The 26220-nt window shown below is 43.4% G+C and overlaps 1 protein-coding gene across 3 annotated transcripts in view; it reads right to left on the bottom strand.

Moving 5' to 3' along the window:
• Nucleotides 1-26220, bottom strand: part of LOC122662056 — an 83363-nt gene that overhangs the window by 32063 nt on the left and 25080 nt on the right. The window contains exons 4-8 of one of the 3 annotated variants that reach the window (XM_043857610.1): nt 11043-11152; nt 10795-10930; nt 10621-10719; nt 568-673; nt 16-473 (exon numbers count right to left, since the gene is read on the bottom strand). In XM_043857610.1, the coding sequence (XP_043713545.1) occupies nt 16-473; nt 568-673; nt 10621-10719; nt 10795-10930; nt 11043-11152 (909 nt within the window). The remainder of the gene's footprint in view (nt 1-15; nt 474-567; nt 674-10620; nt 10720-10794; nt 10931-11042; nt 11153-26220) is intronic. The other 2 variants (XM_043857612.1, XM_043857613.1) reach the window with 2 other exon arrangements.

Raw genomic sequence — 26220 nt, 5'->3', positions numbered from 1 at the left:
TCACAAGTCTGACATCTGTTGTTCCTCCAATCCACTTGTGCTGGCAGTCTGAGCAAACGTGAAAAGCATCTTGTTACCACTTACTATAGAAGGATCATCAGAGATAATTTCAAGCTCTTCAACTCTTCCTCTCCAACGCTTGCGTCTGCTCCTTTCTCCAGTTGCATAACTTCTACTCCTTTGAAACCCTCTACTCACTTTGGACTGATGTGCCCCACTAGTGCTGCAGTCTTCATGATTACTTGTTGTCTCATCTGTGTATCGCAGCTCAGCGTCAGTCCCATCTGTCCTCATAGTTCCACCATTGACTTCTTGAGAACCACTCGTTTCAGATCTAATAATGAATGTTTCAGCATCAGACTGATTCCTGGTTTGATAATCCATGTTGATCGAAACAGAATCTTGAGGGGAGCTAAGCACAGGATCTGGTTGATACATCTTTTGAGGTTTACCTAGGGTTTGCATATCCGATGCTGGAGAAATTAGAGAATAATTCCATAAGAAACAATAATTTGCAGATAGAAGGGTAATTAAATAGTAAAAAATGCAATTGTGACAAAATATCACCAGATGGTGATGCCAGACCACAGTCCACAATCCCTCTATAGACACAGTACTCGTGAACAAGCTCATCAAGCATTGCAACATCCAGTTTCATTCGGCACAACTCATTCTGTGGGAAAAACCAACAGAAAAACACAAAAGTTGGTAAAAACAAACAACTACATTTACCCCTACAAAAAAAATAATTTGGATAGAAATTTACCACTACAAATTATAAACACCTTTCCCATAAAACTGCAATTTAAATTAATAATAAGATGGAATCATGGAAAATAACATAATTACAGGATTTAACATTGACAGTTAGAGTTCCCAAAAGCATTCTTTCCTGCCAAAAACCCTTGGCCGTCGCTTTGGAGCAGCCTGGCCGTATGGCTGGGCTGCTCCCTATCTCCCTCCCTTCCTTGTTCTCTTTTCCTCTCTCTCTTCTTCTTCCTCCTCCTCCCCCTTTCTCCACTTTTTCTTCCGATGTTCAGTACCAACTGCACAGGTTGAAGCTCTCGAACTGAAGTCTCTGGTCGCTCGCTCTGTAAGGTCGCCTTTTCTGCTAGGCCTGCCGTTCCTTTGGTTGCCAGCCCTTCTTGGTTGACACCCCGTCGGATCCCAGGCTCGATTTGGCAGAACCCGCTCGGTAGCCGCTTCGCTTGGCAAGCTTCTCCGTCAACTGCTTGTTCGGCTCGGCTTTTCCCTCGTTCGTCAGCACCTCTGCTGCCGTCGTCTGCATCGCCGGCGCTCGCAACCTACCGCCACTCGGCCACCTGCCTGTTTGGCCTGCCGCCTTGAATCCGCCAGCCTTGCTTGGCCTCCCTCCTGCTGGTTCCGCTTGGCTCGCTCGACCTTCGGCTGTTTTGCTTCCAGCTGCAAGCCTTCTTTGCTCGGCCGGCAGCCTCATTGCCGTTGCCCTCCGTCATGGTGGTCTCCTACGCTAGGCCAGCTGCCCGTTTGGCTATGGCTCTCCGCAAGGTCAGCGCCCCTCCGCCTTGGTTGCCTTCTTGCTGGCAGTTCCCTGACTTCGTCTTCTCGGCTAGGAAGTTGTTGTGTTGAGATTTGATGTCTAGGGTTTTGGGGGACCCTACCTGGAATTGGCTGTTGCTCTTCTTCTTTCTTATGGGCTTCATTGCTCTTGTTTTAAGCCCATGTGGGCTTTTGTGTTGCATTGGACATGCCCATGTGGGCTTTTGTCACCTTGTTTCTTGCTGGCTTTATGGGCTTGTGTTGTAGTCCTTAATGGACTTTTGTTTCCCTTTTTGGAGCTTTAATACATTTTATAGTCACCCAAAAAACAAAACATACCAGGTATCAGTAGATGTGATAATACCATGTAAAAATGTTCAATTCAAACATGAGTATTGATAATCCGGATGGAATTGGACATTGTAACAATTCAAGATTAAAATTGCACAAACTTCTAAAAAATCCCTTTGATGTCCCAAACATCCGAACTCCTCTCGTTGTGGTGATCCTCAACTCAAGCAAAGTTGCAAGGATCAGGATTGGTTACTGGAGCAGTCACAACCGATCCCGATCCCGATTCCCGACTGGGTTAGGATTGTATTACCTGATCCACTAACAGGAATAGACAATTAATTGTAGGTCAATCTTGGACACAATTGAAGCTGATCTAGAAAACCTGATCCATATTCTCTAAACTGAACGGAATTGGACAGTCCTTGAAAGTTGAAACCTTGTCGTCAAGATAAAATTCAAATTCAAACCTTTGATGCTCCTAAAGCCACTTTTCCCCTCACCACCCCCCCCGAAAAAAAAAAAAAACATACAAGCAGAGATATTAAGCCTCAGATCATTGAATTCCTAATGGGACCTCCTTGTATTTTTCTATTTCATTCCCTGAAAATAATCTAATGTATATTAAAAACTTCAATAAGCCTTAAAAGTCTAGGATGGACCCAACACCAAAATGTACTACCTAACTGCTTTAAAGGGGGTAAAAAAACTTCCAGCTGCATCACTAGCAAAACAGAGGTACTTCAAACCTCATTAAAAAACATATGTACCATAGAAGAATGATGAATTACGACATACAAGTCACCATTAAACTTAACCCTTATGTAAATAACTTGATAAAAAGCATGGAAAATACCCAAAAAAATTGGGGGTTGGGGAAGCTTGTTATGTTTTAGAGTAGAAGAAGAAGAGAGAAAAGCTCCAAGAGAGCAAACACGATTTTGGGATTGTAGAGTTGTGTCTCAAACTAGAGACAAACTAGTTTATATTGAAAAGAATAGGAAATTACACAGACGCCCCTGGCCTTATACAAATAACAGAAAGAACATATAAAAGATGTGGCTATATATAAATATACCCCTGAAACTACTATTCTTAACACTCCCCCTCAAGCTGGGTGGTATATGTCATACACGCCCAGCTTGTCCAACAAGCAACCAAAGTGATAAGAGCTATGTCCTTTGGTGAAGATGTCGGCCACTTGTTCATTTGTCTTCACAAAAGGAGTGCATGATAAGAGCTAAGTCCTTTGGTGAAGATGTCGGCCACTTGTTCATTTGTCTTCACAAAAGGAGTGCAGATGGTCTTTGATTCTATTTTCTCCTTGATAAAATGTCTGTCAACCTCAACATGCTTTGTCCTGTCATGTTGAACTGGGTTGTGGGCAATACTTATGGCTGCCTTGTTATCACAATATAAGCTCATAGGTTTAATAGTCTCAAATCCCCATTCTTGAACAAGTTTCTTCAACCACAAGATTTCACACACTCCGTGAGACATGGCTCTAAACTCTGCCTTAGCACTCGACCTAGCCACCACAGGTTGCTTCTTACTTCTCTAGGTGACCAAATTTCCACCAACAAAAGTACAGTATCCAGAGGTGGATCTTCTATCAGAAATAGATCCAGCCCAGTCAGCATCAGTGTATGCTTCAATCCTCAAGTGACCGTTTCTAGAGAAGAGAAGACCTTTTCCAGGGCATGACTTCAAATATTTGAGGATCCTGTAAACCGCATCAAGATGTCCTATCTTGGGTGCATGCATAAACTGACTTGCCACTCCAACAGCATAGGCTATGTCAGGTTGGGTAAGGGAAAGATAGCTTAGCTTGCCTACTAATCTCTAATATTTTTCAGCATCTACAAGAGGTTCACCACAATCTTCCCCTAGTTTGTGATTCTGATCAATAGGGAGGAGACTGGTTTGCACCCTAAGTAGCATGTCCCTGTAAGCAGATCAAGAACAAACTTCCTTTGACAAACATTGATCCCTTGCTTGGATCTTGAAACTTCAATCCCCAGAAAATACTTCAGTGGACCGAGATCTTTGATCTCAAATTGTCAAGCCAAGTAAAGTTTAAGCTTTAAGATCTCAGCCTCATTGTTTCCCGTGACCACAATGTCATCAACATATACAATGAGAGCTGTAATAGTGCTGCCCCTGCTTTGTATAAACAATGTGTGATCGGCTTGACTTTGAGTGTATCCATTCTGTAAGATAGCTTGTCTAAACCTCTCAAACCAAGCCTTAGGAGACTGTTTAAGTCCATAAAGAGCCTTCCTAAGACGACAAACTTTTCCATTGCCACCAGGATGCTTGAACCTAGGAGGAGAGTACATATAGACATCTTCTTCTAAGTCACCATGTAAGAATGCATTCTTTACATCAAGCTGGTACAATGGCCAATCAAGATTTGCAGCCATTGAGAGAAGTACACGAATGGAATTATGCTTGGCCACTGGAGCAAAGGTCTCCTGATAATCAATGTCATACATCTATGTATAACCCTTGGCAACAAGTCTTGCCTTATACCTCTCCACAATACCATCAGATTTGAACTTGACTGTGAATACCCATCTGCATCCAACAGGAATTCTCTCCTTTAGGAGTTCAACAAGATCCCAAGTGTGATTCTTCTCAAGAGCCACCATCTCTGTATTCATTGCTTCTCTACATTTTGGATCAGCCATAGCCTCTGCTACATTCTTAGGAATAGATATGGAGGAGATAGCTACAGTGAAGGCAACACCTGTAGGGGAGATAGAATCATCGGAAACAAACTTGGCCATAGGATTAGTACATGCCCGTGTTCCCTTACGAAGAGCAATCGGGAGATCTAAGTCTGAGGATGTGGAAGTAGAGGAAGGTATACCTGTCTCAATGGATGGAGACTTAGGATGAGGAGACGGAGGAGGATTTTGGCAGGTCTTCTTTATGGGAAGCCATGAAGAAGGATTTTGGCTGGTCTTCTTCGTATACACCAACAGCTCCCCCTGTTCTCTGTTCACCTGTGCACTAGGAGGCTCCCCCTCAACAACAGTATCCACAAAACTTTTCTTTCCCTTGTCAATCTGAAAAGGAGGAATAGGAACAAGAGAGGAGGAAGGAAAGAGAACAAACTCAGGAACCTCTTCAACCTCACCACCAAGGGATGAACACTCCCCCTAAAGAGGTGACTGAAAATACGGTATGGTTTCAAAAAAATGGACATCTTTTGAGAGAAGCCACCGACAAGTAGGAGGATGATAACATGTGTATCCTTTGGAGGTAGAGGAATACCCAAGAAAGAGGCACTTCAGGGCCTTAGGATCCAATTTAGTGCGGGCAGATTTGCTAATATGTACATAGCAAATGCAACCAAACACCCTTGGTGGAAGAGAGAAAGAAGAAGAAAGTGAGGGTAAGACATCAAGAGGAACCTTGAAGTTCAAGACACTGGAGGGTATATGATTAATAAGAAATACAGCAGTGAGTAAGGTATCGGACCAAAAAGTTTTTGGAACATGCATTGTAAACCAAAGGGACTGAGCCACTTCCAGAAGGAGGCGATTTTTTCTTTCAGCAACCTTGTTTTGTTGTGGGGTATCAACACAGACCACCTGATGGATAATGCCATGGTCAGAAAAAAAGGTTTCCAAACCACGATACATATACTCCCCACCTTTATCAAAACGGAAAATTTGAATATGACTTTGAAGCTGGGTGTACACCAACTCATAAAAATTTTTAAATGCGGCATATACATCACTCTTTTGTTTCAATAGGTAAACCCAAGTAACTCGAGAGAAGTCATCAATGAAAGAGACAAAGTAATGGAAGCCACGTAAAGAAGTAACGGGGGAAGGTCCCCAAACATCAGTGTGAACAATGTGAAAGGGTGAAATAGATCTATTACCAGTAGATGGATAAACTGTGAAACCCGCAATAAATTTAAACTTTTGGAACCTGTGTGATTTCAAGTTCTGGTTCTGTGCCCAAGCTAGCCTCTAAGTTGTGGGCTGTCTCGATTAAGAAACTCAGACCAATCTCATGACTCGTCTATAAAGGCATCTCGAACAGCCAACTACCTTGGCCTTAAATGAGTCTGAGGTGTCTAGCGGAAGACAACGCATAGCTTGGCATGCTGGATTGATGGCCTGCGGAGCCTCTCTCTGTCTTAGGCCGAGTGCCAGGTAAGGATCCCATCTTGCTAGTATATATATTATATATTTACTTAAAATGAATTATAGGGGCAGAATAGTCATTTCCACTTGTGGGACCTACATCCCCAGTGGGGAATCCTATTTCCAGCAGTTACCCATACTTGCATTACCCCTGATGTCATATGACATCACTTTATATTTAAAGAAGCTAATTAGTACAAATTTCTAATTAAAATCAGTTTTAAGAAGTAGATTATAAAAACAGATTTTTGTTTAATTAAGCAAACAGCCCCTAACTAAACCACTATAAATATAAACCAATTTTCACTATTTACAAATCCTAAGACATAAGAAACTGATTCAGCCTTGGGGAAGCTTAGAGAAGAAATAGAAAAGAAGGAGAATAGAGAAGAGGAAGAAGGGAGAAGAACACCTATACATGGGGCTTTGATTCTACACCTGAAATTGGAGCTTTGGAGTTCAATTACACACTTTGCTGCACATTTCGAAGCTGTTTATACACTGATTTCACTGCTGTACTCAGGTAGGCCCTAATTTCAGCTCTTCCCATCTTGCTTTTCTCCAATCTTCAGTCCTAATTAACCCCTAAACCCTAATCAGCCATTAAAGCTTAGAAATTTTAGGTTTAGTTAACCAATTTCAGTATATAAACCCTGTTTAAAATCAGTTAATGGTTCAGGTGAGACTATGACCTGAATGTTCCATCTTAGGAACCCAATTCCTAGCTGAATTGTTCAATTATGAACCCTAGGTTACTAAATTGGGGTTTATTTGTTAAACCCCCAAAGTGATGTTAGTTTTTTTTTTAATTAATCTATTAATCGGATTGACCCACCTTAGAATAGGTTTGAAAAGTGAAATTGGACCCTTGCATGTGAAGATCCATGCAATTGGAACAAAACCCCCAATTCTGCCCTTTCAATCGGATTCAGTTGCAGGTCTGCAACCGGTCGACCGATTGGTCTGGTCTCTGAATCCAGTTCAACATTTTTGGACCAAAATGCCCCTCAATGCTTGGGTTTGACCTTAGCTTACTCCTGACTCTAATATGTGGTGTTTTATGTGATTCTTGGACTGTTTTTGCCCGTTCTTGTCTGGATTGCTAGAGTTTTCCTGACCTAGGCTAGTCAATCGTATCAGGTAAGGGGATTTTGACTTTAATTTCGGCGTGTTTGGGATAAATAATTTCGGTTTGTTATGGTTGCCATGTCATGCATCATATTAATAACACTGATCATGTATTTTTGTTAGCTTTAACTTCTTTACATTAGATGTGTATGATTTTAGGTTGCATTTCCATATTGCATTTGCATTTATTACTTGATTCTTGGAATTTATTACGATGATGATGTTGTTGGACAGAATTGTTGTATTATCTATTATGATTCATATGTCATCATGATAGTATGCATATGGTTAGGATTGACATGAACCCAATGCTACGACTCTTACCAACAGGGGTTGAGGTGTTGGATAACCCGTGGTAGATCCGAAGGATAAATTCCGGAATGCCATTCACTGTCCCATGTTAGCGTGTGTACTCCCTTGTGGGAACAAACAGTCGGGTTAGTCATTGGGGGTCTACTAGGGTCCGATGAGTTCATGCCGGAACTGGCGGGTTTCCACCGTAGTAGAATGGTTTCGCTCGGGTGACTGATGTCTGGTTATGTGTTTCCGGGACCGAGGCTAGCATTCTATTACAGTAGCATTTATACCTCATGAGATTTAGTATTGTTGTTAGAAGCATTCTTAGTTCTAGATCATTCATCATGGACTATTTGCACTTGCTTGTGTGTTTCCTTTACTGGGCTCAGTGGAGCTCACCCCTGTGGATATCCTTATTTTTCATATGACTTGGTTACTTCTGGTGGTGGAGTTGCAGCGTTGGAGTATGAAGTGCACGATGCTTCGTGCGCATGTGATGATTGCGCATTCTCTTGATCTTGGTCTGACAGACCAGGCTATCTCCCTACTCTTTTGTGCTTATAAACACTTTTGTATAGTTATAGTATAGTTTCTTGTATAGTTTTACCTTGTGGTATTTTTGAGAACTGTATAGTTGTATCACAAGCTTTATCCTTTATATAAATGAAATATCACTTAGACTTCTCTTATTACTGATGTTACCTCTATTATTTAAATTGTTTCCGCTGCCTCTGATTACTGTATTTGTGAGATATGTTTGTAAATGGAGTACTGCACTTGCAATCCTTGGGGTTGGTTGGATGTCAAAGACATCCTGTCACACTTGGCCCTTATGAACCGGGCTGGGGTGTGACATAAACTGTCTTACAACTTTTTGCAAAAAGACAAGGTTCACAATGAAAAACATAATTGATAGGAAAAGAGGTAAATAAATGTGACAATAGTTTCCTCATAACAAAAAAGGAAGGGTGTCCCAAACGACGATGCCAAAGCAAACTATACTCCTGTGTACGTCCACCATCTTACCCACACATAAGATTGAGCTTTCGCAATAGGGGAGGCATAGGTGTCCAAAACATATAAGCCATCTACTTCACGTCCACTGCCAATCACCCTCTTCGTCACCAAATCCTGAAAGAGATAATGGGTAGGAAAGAAAGTGACAAAGCAATTCAAAGATTTAGTCAATTGGCTAACTGAAAGGAGATAGTAGCAACGTTTGGAACATGAAAGATAGACTTCAAAGGTATAAATGGAGTAATATGGACATCTCCCTTACCAGAAATGGAAGAAAGGGAACCATCAACAATTTTTACCTTATCTTTCCCAGAACAAACAGAATAGGAATCATAAAGCTGAGACCTACTAGTCATGATCAGTGGCACCTGAGTCAATGACCCAGGGAGTGGTGCCAGAGGAGGTAGAGACCTGTAGAGTAGTGGAAGTAGTGGTAGTAGCAGAGGAGGAACCATCCATGTGGGCTACAATCCGGCGAAATGCAGCTATGTCTTCCTTGGAGAGAGAGGATGGATCAGACTCATGAATTCCAACATGAACCCTAGGCCCATTCTTCTTCTTTCCTTTCTGTCTCCCAGATGAAACAGAGGATGGCTTCCAGTGAAGATCCCAGCAAAAATCCTTCTTGTGCCCAGGCTTGCCACAATAGTCACAGGAGAATATGCCCTTACCAGCTCCCTTAGTGGAGGGAGTCCGGTCCTGAGGAATGGAAGAAACAAGATCAGAGTGCTCAACAGTGGGAGTGGTCTCCATAGCACCCCTATGGGTCTCCTCTGTAGATAACCACACACCTCCTCCAGTGAGGGAAGACTGGGTCGGCCAAGGATCTGCACCCTTAAAGGTTCTAATTCAGGGTTAAGACCTCCAAGAAGGAACAAGACCCTCTCCTTCTCAAACAACTGATGCACTTTGGGCTCATCATCAGGACACAACTGGAGATCTCTGTAGTAATCATACTCCTCCCAAAGTCCCACAACAAGACTATAGTATTCAGAGATACTTTTATCACCCTGTCGCAAGCTAACAATCTGTTGGAGGAGTTGATAAACCTTTGTAGAGTCTCCCACTCTATAAAAAATACGAGCAACACTATCCCAAATGTCTTTGGCAATCTCCTTGCTCATAAACCTTCTTCCAATCTCCGGCTTTATTGAAAAAATAAGCCAAGTCATCACAAGGGAGTTTTCGGTTTCCCATTTAAAGTACTCTGGATCAGTAGAGGGGGGAGTCTTAATGCTCCCGGATATGTACCCCAACTTCCCTTGACTCCGAAGAATCAGCTTCATAGATCGTGACCAATCCAAGTAATTTTTATTATCAAGCTTGACAATGGGAAGTTGAACATTTGGGTTCTCATATGACAGAGGTGGAGGCAAGGCTGTTTCAACATTTTTTTCACCCATCTTGACCTTAAGTCAAACACTTGAAAGACCCAAACAACAGCACCTCAAGCAAAACAACTTCTCAAAAAACAGCAGTAAAAAATGGGGACAAACAGTGACAAAAAACTTGAAAAGGCTTGTAGAACCTCACACGATCATCAAACAGCAGCGGAATAAAAAGGAGAAACCTTCCTTACCAAAAAACGATACTGAGTAGCCCAAAAAATCCCCCAAACAAAGCTCTAGTGAAGAGCTTTTTCCAATCAAGTACCCTGGCTGGTGGAAAAAAACAGATAGAACAAGCCTGGCCGAAATGCAGTTCCGACCCTTTGATGCTTCCAAGAGACTTGAGATGAGACAATGGGAAGAAAGAGGAATTCCAAATGAAACTAGAGCACTTGGTTGCTCTCCATTTGGATTCCAAACAAGGGAGAAACAGATCTGTGAAGATACCCTAGGGTTTTCTTCAAACACCAACAAGAACCAAGAGAAAAAAACTAACTCTTAGCCTTCCAAACAACCTTCTATCATCTTCAAACTCCAGGAACAATAAGCTCTGATACCATGTTATGTTTTAGAGTAGAAGAAGAAGAGAGAAAAGCTCCAAGAGAGCAAGCACGATTTTGGGATTGTTGAGTTGTGTCTCAAACTAGAGACATACTAGTTTATATTGAAAAGAATAGGTAATTACACAGAGGCCCCTGGCCTTATACAAATAACAGAATGAACATATAAACGATGTGGTTATATACAAATATACCCCTGAAACTACTAGTCTTAACAAAGCTACAGAGTGTGATGGACAAAAAAAATTGAAATATAACCTGAAATGCCTGGTACAAATCGCCTTTAGCAAAGCGCAAGCTATCAACTGCACCTTGTCTTGTAAGCTCCACAGCATGTGCAAGGGCTTGAATATCAACCTAAATTTGAAATCAAGAACTTGATATAAATCTTAAGAAAGACTTAAAAAAAAGGTTATTTTATTAAGTACATACCTCATCAAATGGAGGTGCTTCATACAGGCTCTCCTGGGATGTTGCTGGAGGGTCACGTTCCTCAAGGAGCAACCTCTCAGTAAGATCTGAAATGGGTGATGAAATGCCCTGACGAAAGCAAAATCCTTTATGTATACTGCACAATATTCAAACAAACAATCTAAGATTTCATCAAACAAGAAGTATATAAATTTTGTTAGCAAAATAAAAATATTAAGAAATCTGGGCAACTAGAGTTGATGGAGGACCTTATCAGGTATCTCAAGGTCATAGAGAAGATCGGGTCATAAGCTTGTAGGTTTGCTCTTAAAAAAGAGGATAACAATCCCGCAATATCAATCCTCCTCCTTTCAGACCACTGAACAAAAAATAAAAAGATAATTTGTTTAACAGCTGATACTGAAATTCTTCCAACAGATTATGAATGTCCATGACCATGTAAGCTTAAGACAATCAAAGATCACGCCTTCCTTGTATGCAGTAAAGAAAAAAAATGGCACCTTTTTATAACTTTTTAATGGTAATTTTCAATACAAAATCTAATACAAAAATACAACAGAGAGAGATTAAAGATCCAAATGAGGAGCAAAGACACCTTGTTACCCTTTTTGATGTTAGATCAAAGGAGGTGGAAGAGAAGAAGGCCAACAACCAGCACAGGCCACATCAAGCCCATATTTTGATCCACTATCATGGGACAGGTTTATGCCCATTACAACAGTCATGCATTGCGTGGAGAGTTATTATAAGAGCTTATTATTTGTTTCTATTTACTACATGTTTAGTAGTAGGTTGTTACTACATAATAGTTCCTATTTTATGTCAGATTGCAATCTATTGTAATTAGGTAGGACTCTCTTATAAAGTCCACCTACTACTTACAGGTAGTTTCTATCGCTTACTTTCTAATTTGAGTTGTATCTAGAAGTTGGATCTTAGATTAAGAATAGTTTCTATTTTAAGCTTGTACCACTTGTGTAGGGGTTTTCCTTCTCCACGCAAAGGGGGGAAAAGAGGGGCTGTAACAACACCCCCCAATTAGATGAAGTTACAAAAAAAAAAAGAAAGTGATTGACTATTGTTGCCTTTGCTGTGAGAGACTGGTGGGGGTGAGAGACTGACCAAGACCATAGGTGAGGGGCCTTGGTCATATCCCTTCTTCTTCTTTTCTGGTTCTGAAATTCTCAGTCCTATGCACACCATTAGTTCTGGAGTTTTTGCTTTGATTTATCACTGTTTGAGGCTGCTGTGATGACCTCTTACTGTGGCACATGTTCCTCTTATGACTGAGTTTGGTTTTCAAAGGAGGAGGCCTGCGGTTACTATTGTCTGCTCTAATTGGCCAGCATCAATGAGGTATTGTTTGTGATTCATCCAGCCAGCGGATCAAGGTGAGTTTATGAAGTGTTGTTTCACCTAACGTAGTCTTCATTCAACTGTACCATGGGACTGATCTGACCTGTGGATTGATTGTTTTGGGTAGTTACTATTTCTGATAGTTGCTATTTTGAAGTTTTCCTGTTCTGGAAAATCTAGCCATTGCCATGGACTGAAGTTTTGAAGGTTTATAAGACTGTTCCTATGCCACCATCGACCTTATAATGTAGTTCAAGATAACAAGAAGGCCAGAAGAAAACTAGGTCGTCAAACTACCCAAGAATGGGCCAATATGTTTAATTTTGAGTGTTCAATGGGTAATATAGGCCATGGGCTTAGTATTTTTTGCTTTTCTATTGTAATGGGCCATTCTATAAGCCCAACTATTAGAGATTTAAAGCCTATATGAGATTAGTTTTAGTTAATATTTTAGTAACTTGTATTCTTAATTTTAGTGGTCTTTCTAGAAGAGCTGGATAGATATGCTACAATCCAGCCATAGTTTCTAATTTGTAATGTTCTAGATGGTTTTTATTTTGTAGAGAGACTTAAGTTGTAAGGGATTCTTCTACCATACGTAGTGGTTTCCTATTTTTGGGATTGTTATGGAAGTTATAATTTATAAAAAGAGGGGTCATAAAACTCCCCTATGAATTGAGTTACTAAGAAATTGGGATTTCCCCTCTTTGGGTCAGTGATGATGTAGTTCCTTGGACTGTGGTGAAGCAATAGGTTGGGTTTGGTGATGATTCCATTCCCATGGGCCTTTAGTGGTGAATCCAAGGTCATATCCCTTTTATTTCGTCTTTCATATGTAAAAAGAAAAAGTGTTAGAAAATTCGGTTGTCAATATTAGTTTATCCCTATATGCGATCCTATTGCAATTGATCCCCCACTGGTTCTTCCCTGGTCTGAGATCCATTCTGCATTACCAAAGTAACTTGACCTTTGTTTAGGGAGATATGGGTAGTTGCCGAATTCAACCCTTTTACTACTTTTTTGCAACTATTGAATCATGGAATCTGTCCATCAGATGAGGTTGATTTCTATACATCATGTTCTAGTTATTAAGTGGGTGATCTGCTGTTAATTTGATGGTGAGTTGCTGTCTTGAAGTGGAGTTACAGCTAGGTTGCTAATTATGAAACCTAGGTACTATTACGGTAATCATACATTATCTTTCCATCCTACCGTTGGATTAGTGACAGTTTTGGGGGGATTGAAGACCCTAGGGAGACCTATTAATACTGTTAATTTAGGGCTGATCAGATTTGTCGGGAGCTAGCATCAGTTTACTTTGCTGGTTGTTTCCATATGTGATTCTGCCAGTGAGAGGATTCTGAAACCTGCTAAGATGTTAGCTTGAATCCATCACCTTTTCTATCATTTAATTTATGAAAGCGAGGGCTCGCCACGCCCATACTCGGAATCCTTTCCACCACGCCCGCAATAACTATCACATGACCGTTCATTATGGCCCAAATTTGGTGATCATATCATCCACATCATCAAAAAATAATGGCTAAACATTCAGGTCTATCTACCATATCCACATGTCACTATTAAGGTCTTCAACATATTTGAGCAATGCTGACAAACCAAAGAAAGTGAACTCAACAGAAACTGTTGAAAAACAAAGGGGGAAAAGCCATTTTATTTATTAAAATGCAAATGAGGAAACGAAGTAAATCACATGGTTGGGAGTCTTGGAACAGGGCACCAAATTTGATACGTGAAACATCCAAGCATCCCCTATTTATCCAACAGTCAACTTGCCATATCATCAGTCAATGAGGCAGAAAGTACATGGTGTGTTGGTAAGGCTATGGGTATGGGCGTGGTGAGAAATTCTTCCCTTAATTATTTTGCCATATTCTGTAGCATATTAGCATCCACTCACCCCCAACCAGAAAGTGGAAAAGGGGGTCGTTATACTGAGAGGTAAAATCCCCATTTGCAAAGAAGCCAAAATACAAAAGGCTCATAGTTGGCACCACATGTACTCAAAACAAACTTCACAGATCTACTACTGATGAGGCACACCGCTTAAAAAGAAGAGAGGGGGGAGGGCAGAAACTGGTCCTTGAATAGTTTAAGGGCGCGTTATCAATAATGGATCATAACCTTACAAGTGTTGAACCTATATCATGTCCTTTTCACCTCTGTCTTTATCCATTAAAGTGACCTGGTATGCAATGAATCATCATTTTCTGGAGCTCTTGTCCAACTGAAGTGGGTCAACCTCTTTTTGGCTCTGGCCCCTCCATATTGCATATGGTGCCATTTTCCAGGGAATCATCAGCCAGGTGCTTATGGGATCTTCAACAGGATGGAAAGAGTTCATATACATTGCTTGGTGGGCTCCAAACAATCTCAAATTTTATCAAATAAAAAGCACCGGAACACTGCAACTTCATGGCAAAGAAAAAAGATGTGCTACAATTTCATCCCCCTTATACGCATTACTAGGAAGGTCCGGTGTTAGTGCTCTCTCAAGAACAATAACTCAAGAAATGCTTCTAGCCTTGGTGGGGGATAGATCCAGACCAAAAGTCACCCAAAAGAATCTTCCACTCACTTGAACAAAAACTTTATGGTCGGATTACACAGGAAAAAAAATGCTTCTGCCACTTAGTTCCCAAAATCTCTTGTACCTCCTCCCTCCATCAAATCACTAGGAGCCTCACTCCATTGATTAAGGAGACAATGGTAATCATACTCTCGATCCACCAAAATTCTTACAGTTGCCAACCGTCCCATCAAGATTTCAAAAAAACAGGCCAATTGTTTAGCACATTATTCATTGAGACCAGCTTATAAAGATTGGGTTACTCACAAAGTGGACCAACACCAATCTAGTTGCAACCCCAAAATCTGATCCTTCTACCATTCTCAATTTTTAGCTGACAATAGGGAATCACGACACCACATAATTCCTTTCCACACCTGTACTGCAGCTGAACTCACTCTTCTTGAGATGCAACAATTGTTCGTTACACCATATTTGCATTTGATAAAGTTTATCCACAACAATGAACACCATTCCACCAACATTCTTTGACCGCATATTAAGTTCTAATTATTAAGTTGATTTTATATCTCCTCTTTCTGCCAATAAATAATTCCTTGGTATTCACAACCCCATTTCAGCATCTTGAACAGTGTGACAAAGTATATAAATTTGCAAGAGCAATAATTAATACTTCTTCCTTCCGGTCAGTGATCCCTTCATTCTCTCATATTGAGTGTTGGCCCGAATAAGAGAAAACAAATATGTGAATGGTTATCTTTCAACTGAGAAAATATGTGAGCGATTATACCAAGAGCAATGTATACCAAAAGCCATGATTTTCTATAAATTAGACAATGCCTCCAAGATAGGACACTGCAATAAGCAGTAAACAATGTCCAACACAATAATTGAGTCTCAATTAACGAATTCGGGATAACCAGGGAGAGATCAACTCAACTCAACTAAGAAATTTCGCAACTACTTGTTGTTTGCTGCATGAATCCTGTATTACCCATACTATTTGGGGCTTGGCACATGAATGATGTAGTGGCATCTATGATACCTGTGCCTTTCATTTCAGCCAACATACCCTTGTGATGCAGATTGCAGATCGCTTAGAGTTTAGATGGATCTGCATGTGATGGGACATTCTCCAAGATTGTATTTCAAGGGCTGCTATTGCCCAGATCAACCAGATCTGATGGTTAAGATTACTCAGATCTGATCTCAGATCTAATGGTTCAGATTAAAGCATATATATCGAAAGAATTCAATTTGATTTTCCAGAATTAAGATTAAGAATTAATTCAACCGCAAGATGAGAATTTAAAGAAAAAATAAAGGGGAAAGAAAAAGGTGTCGATGGAGTTTAGGGAAGAGAGAAATTAGGAGATGGGGGCTGTTGGAGGTGAGAGAGAGATCTTTTTCCTAAACAGGTAGGATCAAAGGAGGGGACAGAAGCCTCTCCTGCACCCTCCCGTGGCCGGAGAAAGAAAAGACACCGCCACCGGAATCCTCCTCAGGCCTCTGACGTGGCCCCAACCAGTGGCGAGCTGCCCGATGCCCACCAAACTTGCAGAACTCCTGATCCTGGCCACAACAGGTTCGCAATTCTCCAGTCTCTCGAGCACGACGCTGATTGCGACTTCACAGTCTCGCCTGCCCCTCCTGGGCCTTCGAAGTACCCTGATGCCAAGTTGCAGGCTTACCCTGCAGAGCTGCCTGTTGCCTCCCTTACCCCTGCAGATCTGCCTACTACCTCCACTTCGCCTTCGAAGTCCACCTCTAACCCTTTTGTTAACCAAAGACAAAACCCCCCCTCTGCTTATCCCCCTTGTCCTTCCCCTTTTAGCTTTCGTCCCTCCCTGCCCTCGCCGTTAACGAGGTCTCCCCTAGTCAACCCTCCCCCCCTAGCAAATCACCTTTCCACGTGTCCTCCTACCCCCACTTTTACCCCATCCCTCATTATGCCCCACTGTCACGCAACACCCTCCCTACCCGACCCGATAACTAGCCCCCCTCATCGTACTGCTCCCAAATCCTTTTCTCAAACCGGGTCTAGCCTTGAACCCCTGCTGAACCACTTGGTTCAACCCTTGGCCCCCTTTCTGGTTCCTGCACCTTCCTCCCTCTTGTCTGCTTTCCTCCCTTGAGAGAGTATCGCCTGCGGGCCCGCAATGTCCCCCCCGGTTCCCGTGTTAGTCCCACAATGGGTTGGCTGCCTCCCCCTCCTCCTTGCTTATGATCCCTTGGACCATTTGGAATGTCCGTGGCCTTAATGCCCCGGCCAAACATGCTGAAATTCGCTCCCGCCTAAAATCTTCCAAATCCCCTCTCTGCTGCCTTCTTGAAACCAAGGTTCTTGAGCCCAACTCCTCTCGTATCTTCCTTAGCCCCCTCCTGGTCCCTCCTAACCAACTACGACCACTCTCCCAACGGCCGTATTTGGGTTCTCTGGGATCCCTCCAAATTCCATATTTCTGTCATCTCCTCCTCCCCCCAATTCCTCCACCTTAATATCTCCGACCACCTAGATAACCATCTCTTCTTTTTCACCGTGGTTTATGCCTTCAACCGTCACCCGGATCGGCTCCCCTTATGGGACGACATCCATTCCCTTTCCTCGCCCGTTGGATTCTCTCCTTGGGGCATTGGGGGAGACTTCAATGTCGTCAGATTCAGCCATGAAAAAGTTGGGTGGCTCCCCCATAGACCACCATGCCGTTGATGCCTTCAACTCTTGCCTTGAGGACTCTGGGCTAAACGACCTCAGATGGTCGGGTGCTGACTTTTCTTGGCACAATAAGTGCTCTGGCCCCAACAGAGTTGCCTGCAAGCTTGACAAAGTTCTCGTAAATGAACCTTGGCTCTCCTTCCTCCCCTCCTCCTATGCCTCTTTTAACCTTCCAGGCCTTTCTGAACACTCCCCCATCTCTCTTTTTGTCCTCCCCTACTTATAATTTGGTCCTAAGCCCTTCAAATTCTTTGACATGTGGATCTCTCACCCAGACTTTCTCCCTGTTGTTCAGACTGCTTGGGACATTCCTGTCCATTCCTTCTCCTCCCCCCTCCTAGCCTTCTCCTTAAAGCTCAAAAATGTCAAAGCAGCCCTCAAATCCAGGAACTCCTCCACTTTTGGTAACATTTCCTCTCGTGTCTCCTCTTGTTGTGACACCTTCTCCTCCATTCAATCCCGTCTTCAGTCTGACCCTCTCAATTCCTCCCTCGCAGAGGAAGAGACTTGTTGCTTCTGAGCTGTCCTCTGCGCTTTTCCAAGAAGAAAGCTTCCTTAAACAAAAATCCCGCATCAAATGACTTGAGCTTGGTGACTCGAACACCGCCTTCTTTCATCACTCCCTTAAAGCCCACTCCAACTCCAATTCCATCCTCTCCCTTACCTCCTCTGATGGCTCTACCCTCTCCTTTGTGGATGCCATCAAATCTGAAGCCGTGGCCTATTTCAAGGATATTTTCAGCCCCCATCCAACCCTACCAATCCACCTTCCTTGAAAACCTCTTAAACAAATTCATCCCTTCCCACCTTCTAAATTCCCTTAGCTCCATCCCCTCTGATTCTGAGATTGCCTCTGCTATTCGCTCCCATAAGGCTAGCAAAGCTCCCGGCCCGGATGGCTTCAGCATGGGGTTCTTCTCCGCTTGTTGGGACATCATTGGTGGCGAGCTAACCAAAGCCATCAAGAGCTTCTTCTTCAACCCCCACTAGATCCATAGCATCAACCATACCTTTCTTTGCCTCATCCCCAAGTCTCCTGGAGCCTCTTCTATGTCCGATTTCAGGCCCATCTCCCTTTGTAATCTCCTCTACAAGTTCATTGCCAAAGTCCTCACCAACCGCCTTCATCTTGACATCGACTCCCTTGTTAGCCCCAAACAGCCCGCCTTCATCTTTGGGCGAAGCATCGTGGACAATATCATCCTTTGCCAGGAAATTGTCCGAGGTTTCGATCGTAAATCTCACTCCCCATCTGCCCTCCTGAAAATTGATATCCATAAGGCTTTTGACTCCATCCGTTGGGATTTCATCACCAAAGTTCTTCTCAATATGTCCTTTCCTCCCATCTTCGTTAACTGGATTCACTCCTCTTCTGAATGGCAGCCCTGCTGGTTTCTTCCCTTCCTCCGTTGGTATTCGCCAAGGCTGCCCCCTCCCCCCCTTCCTTTTTTGCTTATCCTTGGAGGTTCTCTCTCGCTCTATCCAATCCAAAACTGACCTTCACCTCATCTCCCCCATCCCCAAGTGTAAGCCTACCAGTTTGACCCACCTTGCCTTCGCCAATGATCTCATGATCTTCTCCAAGGCTGACCCCCTCTCCATTGAGACCATCATGTCCTCCCTTCGCCTTTTCCAGGACCTCTTCGGCCTCCGCATCAACCTCCTCAAGTCCCATATCTTCCTTGTTGGGGTTTCAGACACCACCATAGCCTCCCTCACCGCCCTCACCGGCTTTACCCTCGGCACCCTTCCCGTCCGATACCTTGGCCTTCCCCTTATCCCTGCTAGACTTACAGCCCACCATTGCTCCCCCATTTTAGATCTCCTCCGTAAGAGGCTTCAGCTTTGGAAAGCCAAACTTCTATCCTATGCAGGGCGGCTCGAGCTCATCAGATCGGTTCTCCAATCTTGTTACATCTACTGGAGCGCTGTCTTTGGTCTCCCCAAGGCCATCATCAAGGTAGCGGAATCTATTATGTGTACTTTCCTCTGGAAAGGTGTGGACTCAGGCAGATTTCTTCACCCCAAGAGCTGGTCTTCCCTTTGCCTTCCCAAATCTGAAGGAGGGCTCGGGCTTCAAAGGATAAAAGATGTCAACATTGCTGGTTCGATCAAGCTCATCTGGAAGCTCCTCTCCAACAAAACCAGCATTTGGTCTTCTTGGGTGTATGCAGGGCCTCTCCGTAGGGACTCTATTTGGACTGTTAGCTTAGTAGCTGACTCCTCTTGGGTGTGGCACAGGATCCTCCAAGTGAGGCATATTGCCAGTGAGGCCATTTCTTGCAGGATCAACGATGGTATGTCCACCTCTCTTTGGCTGGACAAGTGGCACCCCTCTGGTTTTCTCTCTACTCTTGTCAGCCCCCGAGACATTTACACCTCTGGATTGGACAGATCTGCCTCAGATGCCTCCATCATCACCAGAGGCTCTTGGTCACCTCCTCCATCCCCCCCTCCCCTGGCAGATCTTTGGAGCTCCCTCCCCCCAATCCCCCCTGGACACTGAGGTAGAGGTGACACCATCTTGTGGCTCCCTTCCCCATCGGGCAGCTTCAGTTCCCACTCCGCTTGGGATATGGTTAGACATAGAGGGACTCCCTGTCCTTGGTACAAAGTTGTTTGGTTTAAAGGGCACATCCCTCGTCACAGTCTCACAGCTTGGCGCGCCCTTGCGAACTGCCTCCCTACTCAGGCTTTCCTCATTCACCGGCATTTGCCGGTCCCTCCCAGCTGCTGCCTCTGTTGGAATGGCATTGAAGATACAGATCATCTGTTCTTCTCTTGCCCCTTTGCCTCCTCCATTTGGACCCGTGTTCTCCGGCATTGCTGGCCTAACCGCCGTAGCCCTCTCCCTCTCTACAGAGAATGGATTTGGATTGATATGACGTTCAGAGGGAAGACGATTTGTGATTCGGTTGGCAAGCTTGCCTTTTGTGCCGCTATCTCTCACATTTGGACGGAACGCAATCTTAGAAGATGGACGTCCAAATCCCACTCTTTCGACTAGATTTGGAATGCCATCTTTTTTGATGTCTCATCTAAAGTTAGCTCCCTTCCCCTCTCTTGTGTTATGGATACCCCCAGGAATAGGCTCATTGTTGTCTCCTAGGGCCTCCCTCTTTCCATTTTGCGCCCTAGCTAGCCTCTAGCTTCGGTTGTTTGCCTTCGGGCTTGTATATTCCTTCTCCTTTCTTCGTAATTTAATTGTTATTCATCCAAAACAAAAAAAAGAGGGGACAGATTGGAGAGAGAAAGGTAAAAGATTGAAAATATCAAGAGAGGGAGGGAATATATTTGGCTGTCCAAATATGAAAGAGATAAAATAGGAGGACAGAGGAGAAATTTAGCAGCAGAGAGAGAGAATACTATTACCATATCAAGAGAAGGGAGAAAAGAAAGAAAAGCCAGAATGGACTATATGCAGTTTCTTTGGTAACAAATCAGAAGAATCCAAATTTTCCATTCAACTAATTCATCCATCGATTGGGTGGGGGAGGAATGCCACATTTATAGAAATAAAATAGTGACCCTAGACAGCTAACCAACTTTTCCAATAAGATAAGGACTCTAGTTTTCAAATAAGAACTAACTCAACTTCTCACCCACGACTAGAACAGCTTGAAAAACCCCTATCCAAGTAAACTTGTAAGAAAAAAGAAAACTAATTCAACTCTCCTACACGTCTAATCATTAGCTCTGCAAACAGATTCAAAACTAAACTACTTCTAATTTAGAAATTATCCTATAGTTTGGGCCCATGGTACTACAATATTTCCAGTTAACAAAATACAGATCTAAGACCCTGTTTTGATATCAAACAACATCAAACACATCTGATCTTGCTCATGCATTACTTTGCTGGACGCAACATGATATCGGTGCATGTTTGGAACATTTGTCAAATAAAAGAAATTCTTTCCCTGTTGACCTTTTATACCCATTCCTTGAACATGAACCCAACAAAATATGGAATTCTCCAACAGAATACTGCAATTTGAACTTGAAAGTTAAATGTGCTCAATGCCACTTTCAATGCCACTTTAACCTCAAGCATTGCAGATGTTAGCATAGTATTGCATTTGGAGTTCTCAATGCCATGTTGCAAGTTCATATTTGCATTCTGTTGTTTTTCATTTTTATTTTTTTGGGGCGAATAAAGAAGTCATTACCAAAGAGAAAGAGAACTACAAAAGCGCCCAAAGGGGAAAGAAAAAGAAAATACACAAATGCACAAACAGCCCTAGACCTCAAAGGGGAGGAGAGGGCTGATTAAAAGAGGATGAGAGACCCCAGTATACAACAATATGCCTGTTTCCTTGGGGAATCCTGACAAACAGAGGAGATAGTTGCAAGTTTGGCTTTAATATTTCAAAAGAAATGGCGTGCCAAATCTGCCTGAGAGGCCTGGAGTTGGTGATCCATTTCCGGATATTGCGCTCCATCCATATCTGATTGATAGTAGCACAGAATGCTAGTTTTCCAATGGTATCGCAATTAGAAGAGCCGACAAAAGTCATGTCCACCCACAACCATTCCCTTGCAAAGAGGAGAACTCTCCTCCTACGGGGCCAGCATTTAGCAAGGATACCTTCCTATGCCTTCCCAAATGGCTAAGGAGATGGGGGCAGGCGAAGAATAGATGGTCAGTATCTTCAACACCATGACCACAGAGGCAACATGAAGAAGTGACCTGAATCTGTCTATGGCGAAGGAAGGACTGCGTTGGAAGGCAGTTAGAGATGATTCACCAAACTGTGAAGCAATGCCGAGCAATATGATGCTTGAACCAAATGAGCTTTCTCCAAAGGGGCTGAGTACCTCTAGGCTCTAGCACGAATTAGATTCCAGGCAGATTTAGAGCTGAATGAACCAGAAGTGGTAGGGGACCATATAACTCGGTCATCCCTCCCTGAGGGTCTTCTATGAATGGATTGAAGCACATTCCACACATTGTTAAGCATTGGGTGAAGAGTGGCTGGAGGGTCCCAGTCAATTTCAGAATTAATATGTGCAACCAAAGATTGTCTGTTCAAACCGCAGTTGTAGATGGCTCATGAAGAGACCGAGTGAAGAAGAATTCCCAAAGGGTGCCAATTGTCCAGCCATATATAAGTAGTGCTTCCATCTCCAATCTGAGAACTAATGGCTCCCCGGGCGATGGGCCTAAGAGCAAGTACCTTGCCCCAAACCCAAGAGGCATCAGAAGGGACTGAGACTGTCCAAATGGAATCATTGCGAAGAGGATTTGATTGAAGCCAGTCAACCCAAATACTACGCTTTTTAGAGGCAATCTTCCAAATCAGCTTTATGACACCAGTAGAATTCACATCTTTGATACGTTGAAGAAATCTAAAAGATTCTTTGCCTTTCCAGAGAAAAGAAGCCATAAGGGATTCCAAAGACTTGATAGTGGAGGAAGGAAGACCAGAGATGCCAAACCAGTAGATATACAAGGATTGCAGCACTGATTTGACAAGAACTAATCGACCAGCATAAGAGAGAAGCTTTCCTTTCTGAAGTTGAAGCTTTTTCCTCGCAGGCACTGGGTGAATTGGCAGAAGGTTTGTAGGCCTCTTGAGGAAGGGGGGCTGGGAATTCGGCTCCTTGAGGATGTGGGCCTCTCCCTCAGGCTGAAAGGTCTTTGGAAAGTGTAGTAGGATCGCTCTCTGTGGAGTGGCTTTTTCAGAGCCAAGTACTTTAAAAATATGCATGCTTTGTTGCCAGGATTGGTGGGGGTTGGCTCCAAGACTTGGCGTAGCACGGTGGAGTTCAAGGGGTTCATGTTGGAGAGGTCAAGGTGGCTTCTTGGGTCTGGCAATATCTCCTTTCAGCTGGATAACTGGGTGGAGGTTGGCCCCTTGATCGATTTTGTGGATAATGGGCTGCTAGTGGATCTGGATATGTGTGTTAAGGATGCGGTTGATGAGGAGGGGGCTTGGAGGGAGGACATTTTAAGCCTCATTGACTCTGAGGCAGTAAGGGGCAGCATCACACTAGGGAACTTTGTGCTTTCAGATAGAGACGATGTTTTGGTTTGGACTCCTGCTAGTGATGGCCGTTTCTCTACAAGGTCGGCATGGAATGAAGTTCGGCGTGGGTCACTAGGAACACCCTTTACTAAATGGGTCTGGTGTCAAGCGGTGCCCCTGAAAGTGGCTTTCTTTTCATGGCAGCTTCTTATGGGTAGGATCCTCACTGATGATTCTCTAACGGCTCTTGGTATTCCCCTGGCTTCTAGGTGCAACTGTTGTGGACAGAAAAGGAGGGAGACCACGGATCACTGCTTGGGTTCTGGTGGTACAGCCTCTAAGGTTTGGGATTTCTTTTCCCGGCTTTTGGACATTCCTTTTCTGCCCTCTCAGGATGTCAGAAGTCTGGTGTTGCTCTGGCAAGAGTCCGGAAACTACAAGAGTCTTAGTGCTTACATCACTGGAATCTTGCCTACTTTGATTGTTTGGGAGCTTTGGAAGGAGAGAAACAGTAGAAGGCATGGGGAGAGGTGTCGTAGTGCAGCCTCCATTATTGAGCGAGTTAAAGGATGCGTAAGAGAGGTTCAGCTGCCCTCCAAGGTCGGTCGGCTGGGATCCCCTAGGGATGACTTAGTTCTCCAGTGTTTTGGCCTGTTGGCGCCACCTGCAAAGCTGAAACGCCCCATCCCTGTTTATTGGTGTCCCCCTTTCCTCTCCATTAAGCTTAATGTGGATGGAGCCTGCAAGGGGAACCCTGGACATGGTGGAGGGGGAAGGGTGATTAGGGATTAGAATGGAGTGGTGCTGGCAGCTTTTGCTAATTTCTATGGGGACTGCACTAATTCCATAGCTGAGCTTAGAGCGCTGAGGGATGGTTTGTGTCTATGCCAGGAGCTTGGTTTTGCTAAGGTGGTGGTAAACTCTGATTCTGCTACCACGGTTAGAATGGTCAATCTCAAGAGGTGTAATTTGTGGAAGGGATGGTACTGGTTCCACGAAGTTTTGGCACTTGTCTCTCTGACATGGGCTAATGTGTCTTTCGCATTTCGGGAAAGCAACAAAGCGACGGATTGGTTGGCTAATCACACGTGTGATATGGGCTCTTCTTTCACCTTCCACCAGGGCTGCCTGCTTGGGGGGGACTCATAGGTATTATTAGGGAGGACAAGGTAAGGATGCCGGTCTTCAGGTTTTAGCCTGCGGGCTTTTCTTGTATGGAGAGTAAGAGTGCACTTAGAGAGGTTATTGAGCGTTTGTGTGCCGTGGTTTGGGGTAAGGTGGGATGTCCCCCCCTTGTATTCTTTGATTCTTTTTGGAAATAAATAAAATGCTAGGGGCTGGCCCGGGTCCTAGGTAATATTTGGGTTAAAAAAAAAAAAGTTAAAGCTTTTTCCTCATAAGATCCAGCATGAGGGAGCAATGATGCACGGTAAGCCTAGCAGGAATCAAAGGCAGGCCTAAATATTTAATTGGAAATTGCCCAAGGAAAAACCCAGACATAGCAACCAAAGAAGCTTTCTCGAGCTCAGTAACTCCTACAAGGAATAGTAGCAACTTTGTAGGGTTGCTCCGGAGCCCTGAAAGGTCTTCAAAGAGCTAAAGGCAAACCATGATATTCTCAAAAGAACTGATAAAAGCCTTGGAGAAGATCATAAGATCATCAACAAAAGCTAGGTGATTAGCTTCAGGGCTTTGCACTTGGGGAGAGGAGTGATAAGCTGCTGGTCTGTACGAGATTGAATGCTTCTTGAGAGAACTTCCATTGCCAAGGTAAAGATATAAGGGGAGAGAAGGCAGCCCTGACGAATTCCAATAGATGAGGGGAAGTATCCAGCTAGGCTACCATTGACTAGCACTGAGAATTTGGTAGAAGAAATGAATTGAAGAATCCAGTGGGTGAAGACCTGAGGGAATCCCATCTTGTTCAAAACATTATCAATGAAGTCCCATCTCAAAGAGTCAAAAGCCTTGTGGATGTCAATCTTCATGAGGGCAGCAAGGGAGTGAGATTTTCTGTGAAATCCTTTCACAATCTCATTGCATAGGAGAATGTTGTCAGAAATGCTACGCCCATGGATAAAAGCGGATTGGTTGTCACTGACAAGGAGATCCACAACAACAATAAGTCTGATGGCAAGGATCTCGGCAATGAATTTTTACAGCAGACTACAGAAAGCTATTAGCCTAAAGTCAGCCATGTTTGAAACGCTCTCTTTCTTGGGAATAAGGCATAGTAAAGTATGATTGACTCCTTTGATCTGATTGGGATTGAGGAAAAAACTCTTGACAGCCTTGATGATATCCCAAGAAGCTAGGAAGAAGCCCCAGCTGAAGCCGTCAAGGCTAGGAGCTCTATTGGCCTTGAGAGAACGGATAGCAATCAAAATTTCGTCTTCAAAGGGGATAACCTGGAGGGAGAGCTGGAGCTCTGGAGGGATTGAATTGTTCAACATATTATTTGGGATAGGGCATGATACCTCCTGAGAGCCACTGAACAGATTTTTAAAGTACCCAACAGCCAAATCCTTTATGTCCTTGACCCGATGAACAGCAGAACCATCTGCATCTGTAAGCTGTAAAATAGAGTTCATATTGGTTTTAGATTTCAAGGAATGGTGAAAATAAGCAGAATTGGAGTCACCTAAATCTAACCACTTGATTCCTGGACTTCTGCTTTAGAAAACTTTCCTCTAGAGATAACAGAGATGAGAGCTCAGAGGAGGCAACTTTTTCTTCCTTTGCTAGGGGAGCATTGAGGAAATCAGTTAGAAGTTGAGTCTGGATAGCAGTGAGCTTGTCTCTACAATCTATAACCCGTTGAGAAATATTACCAA

The sequence above is a fragment of the Telopea speciosissima genome, chromosome 5 (assembly GCF_018873765.1).
Source record: "Telopea speciosissima isolate NSW1024214 ecotype Mountain lineage chromosome 5, Tspe_v1, whole genome shotgun sequence".
NCBI lineage: Eukaryota > Viridiplantae > Streptophyta > Magnoliopsida > Proteales > Proteaceae > Telopea > Telopea speciosissima.
Note: the sequence above shows the minus strand (reverse complement) of the source record. Positions and strands in the feature narration are given on the sequence as shown.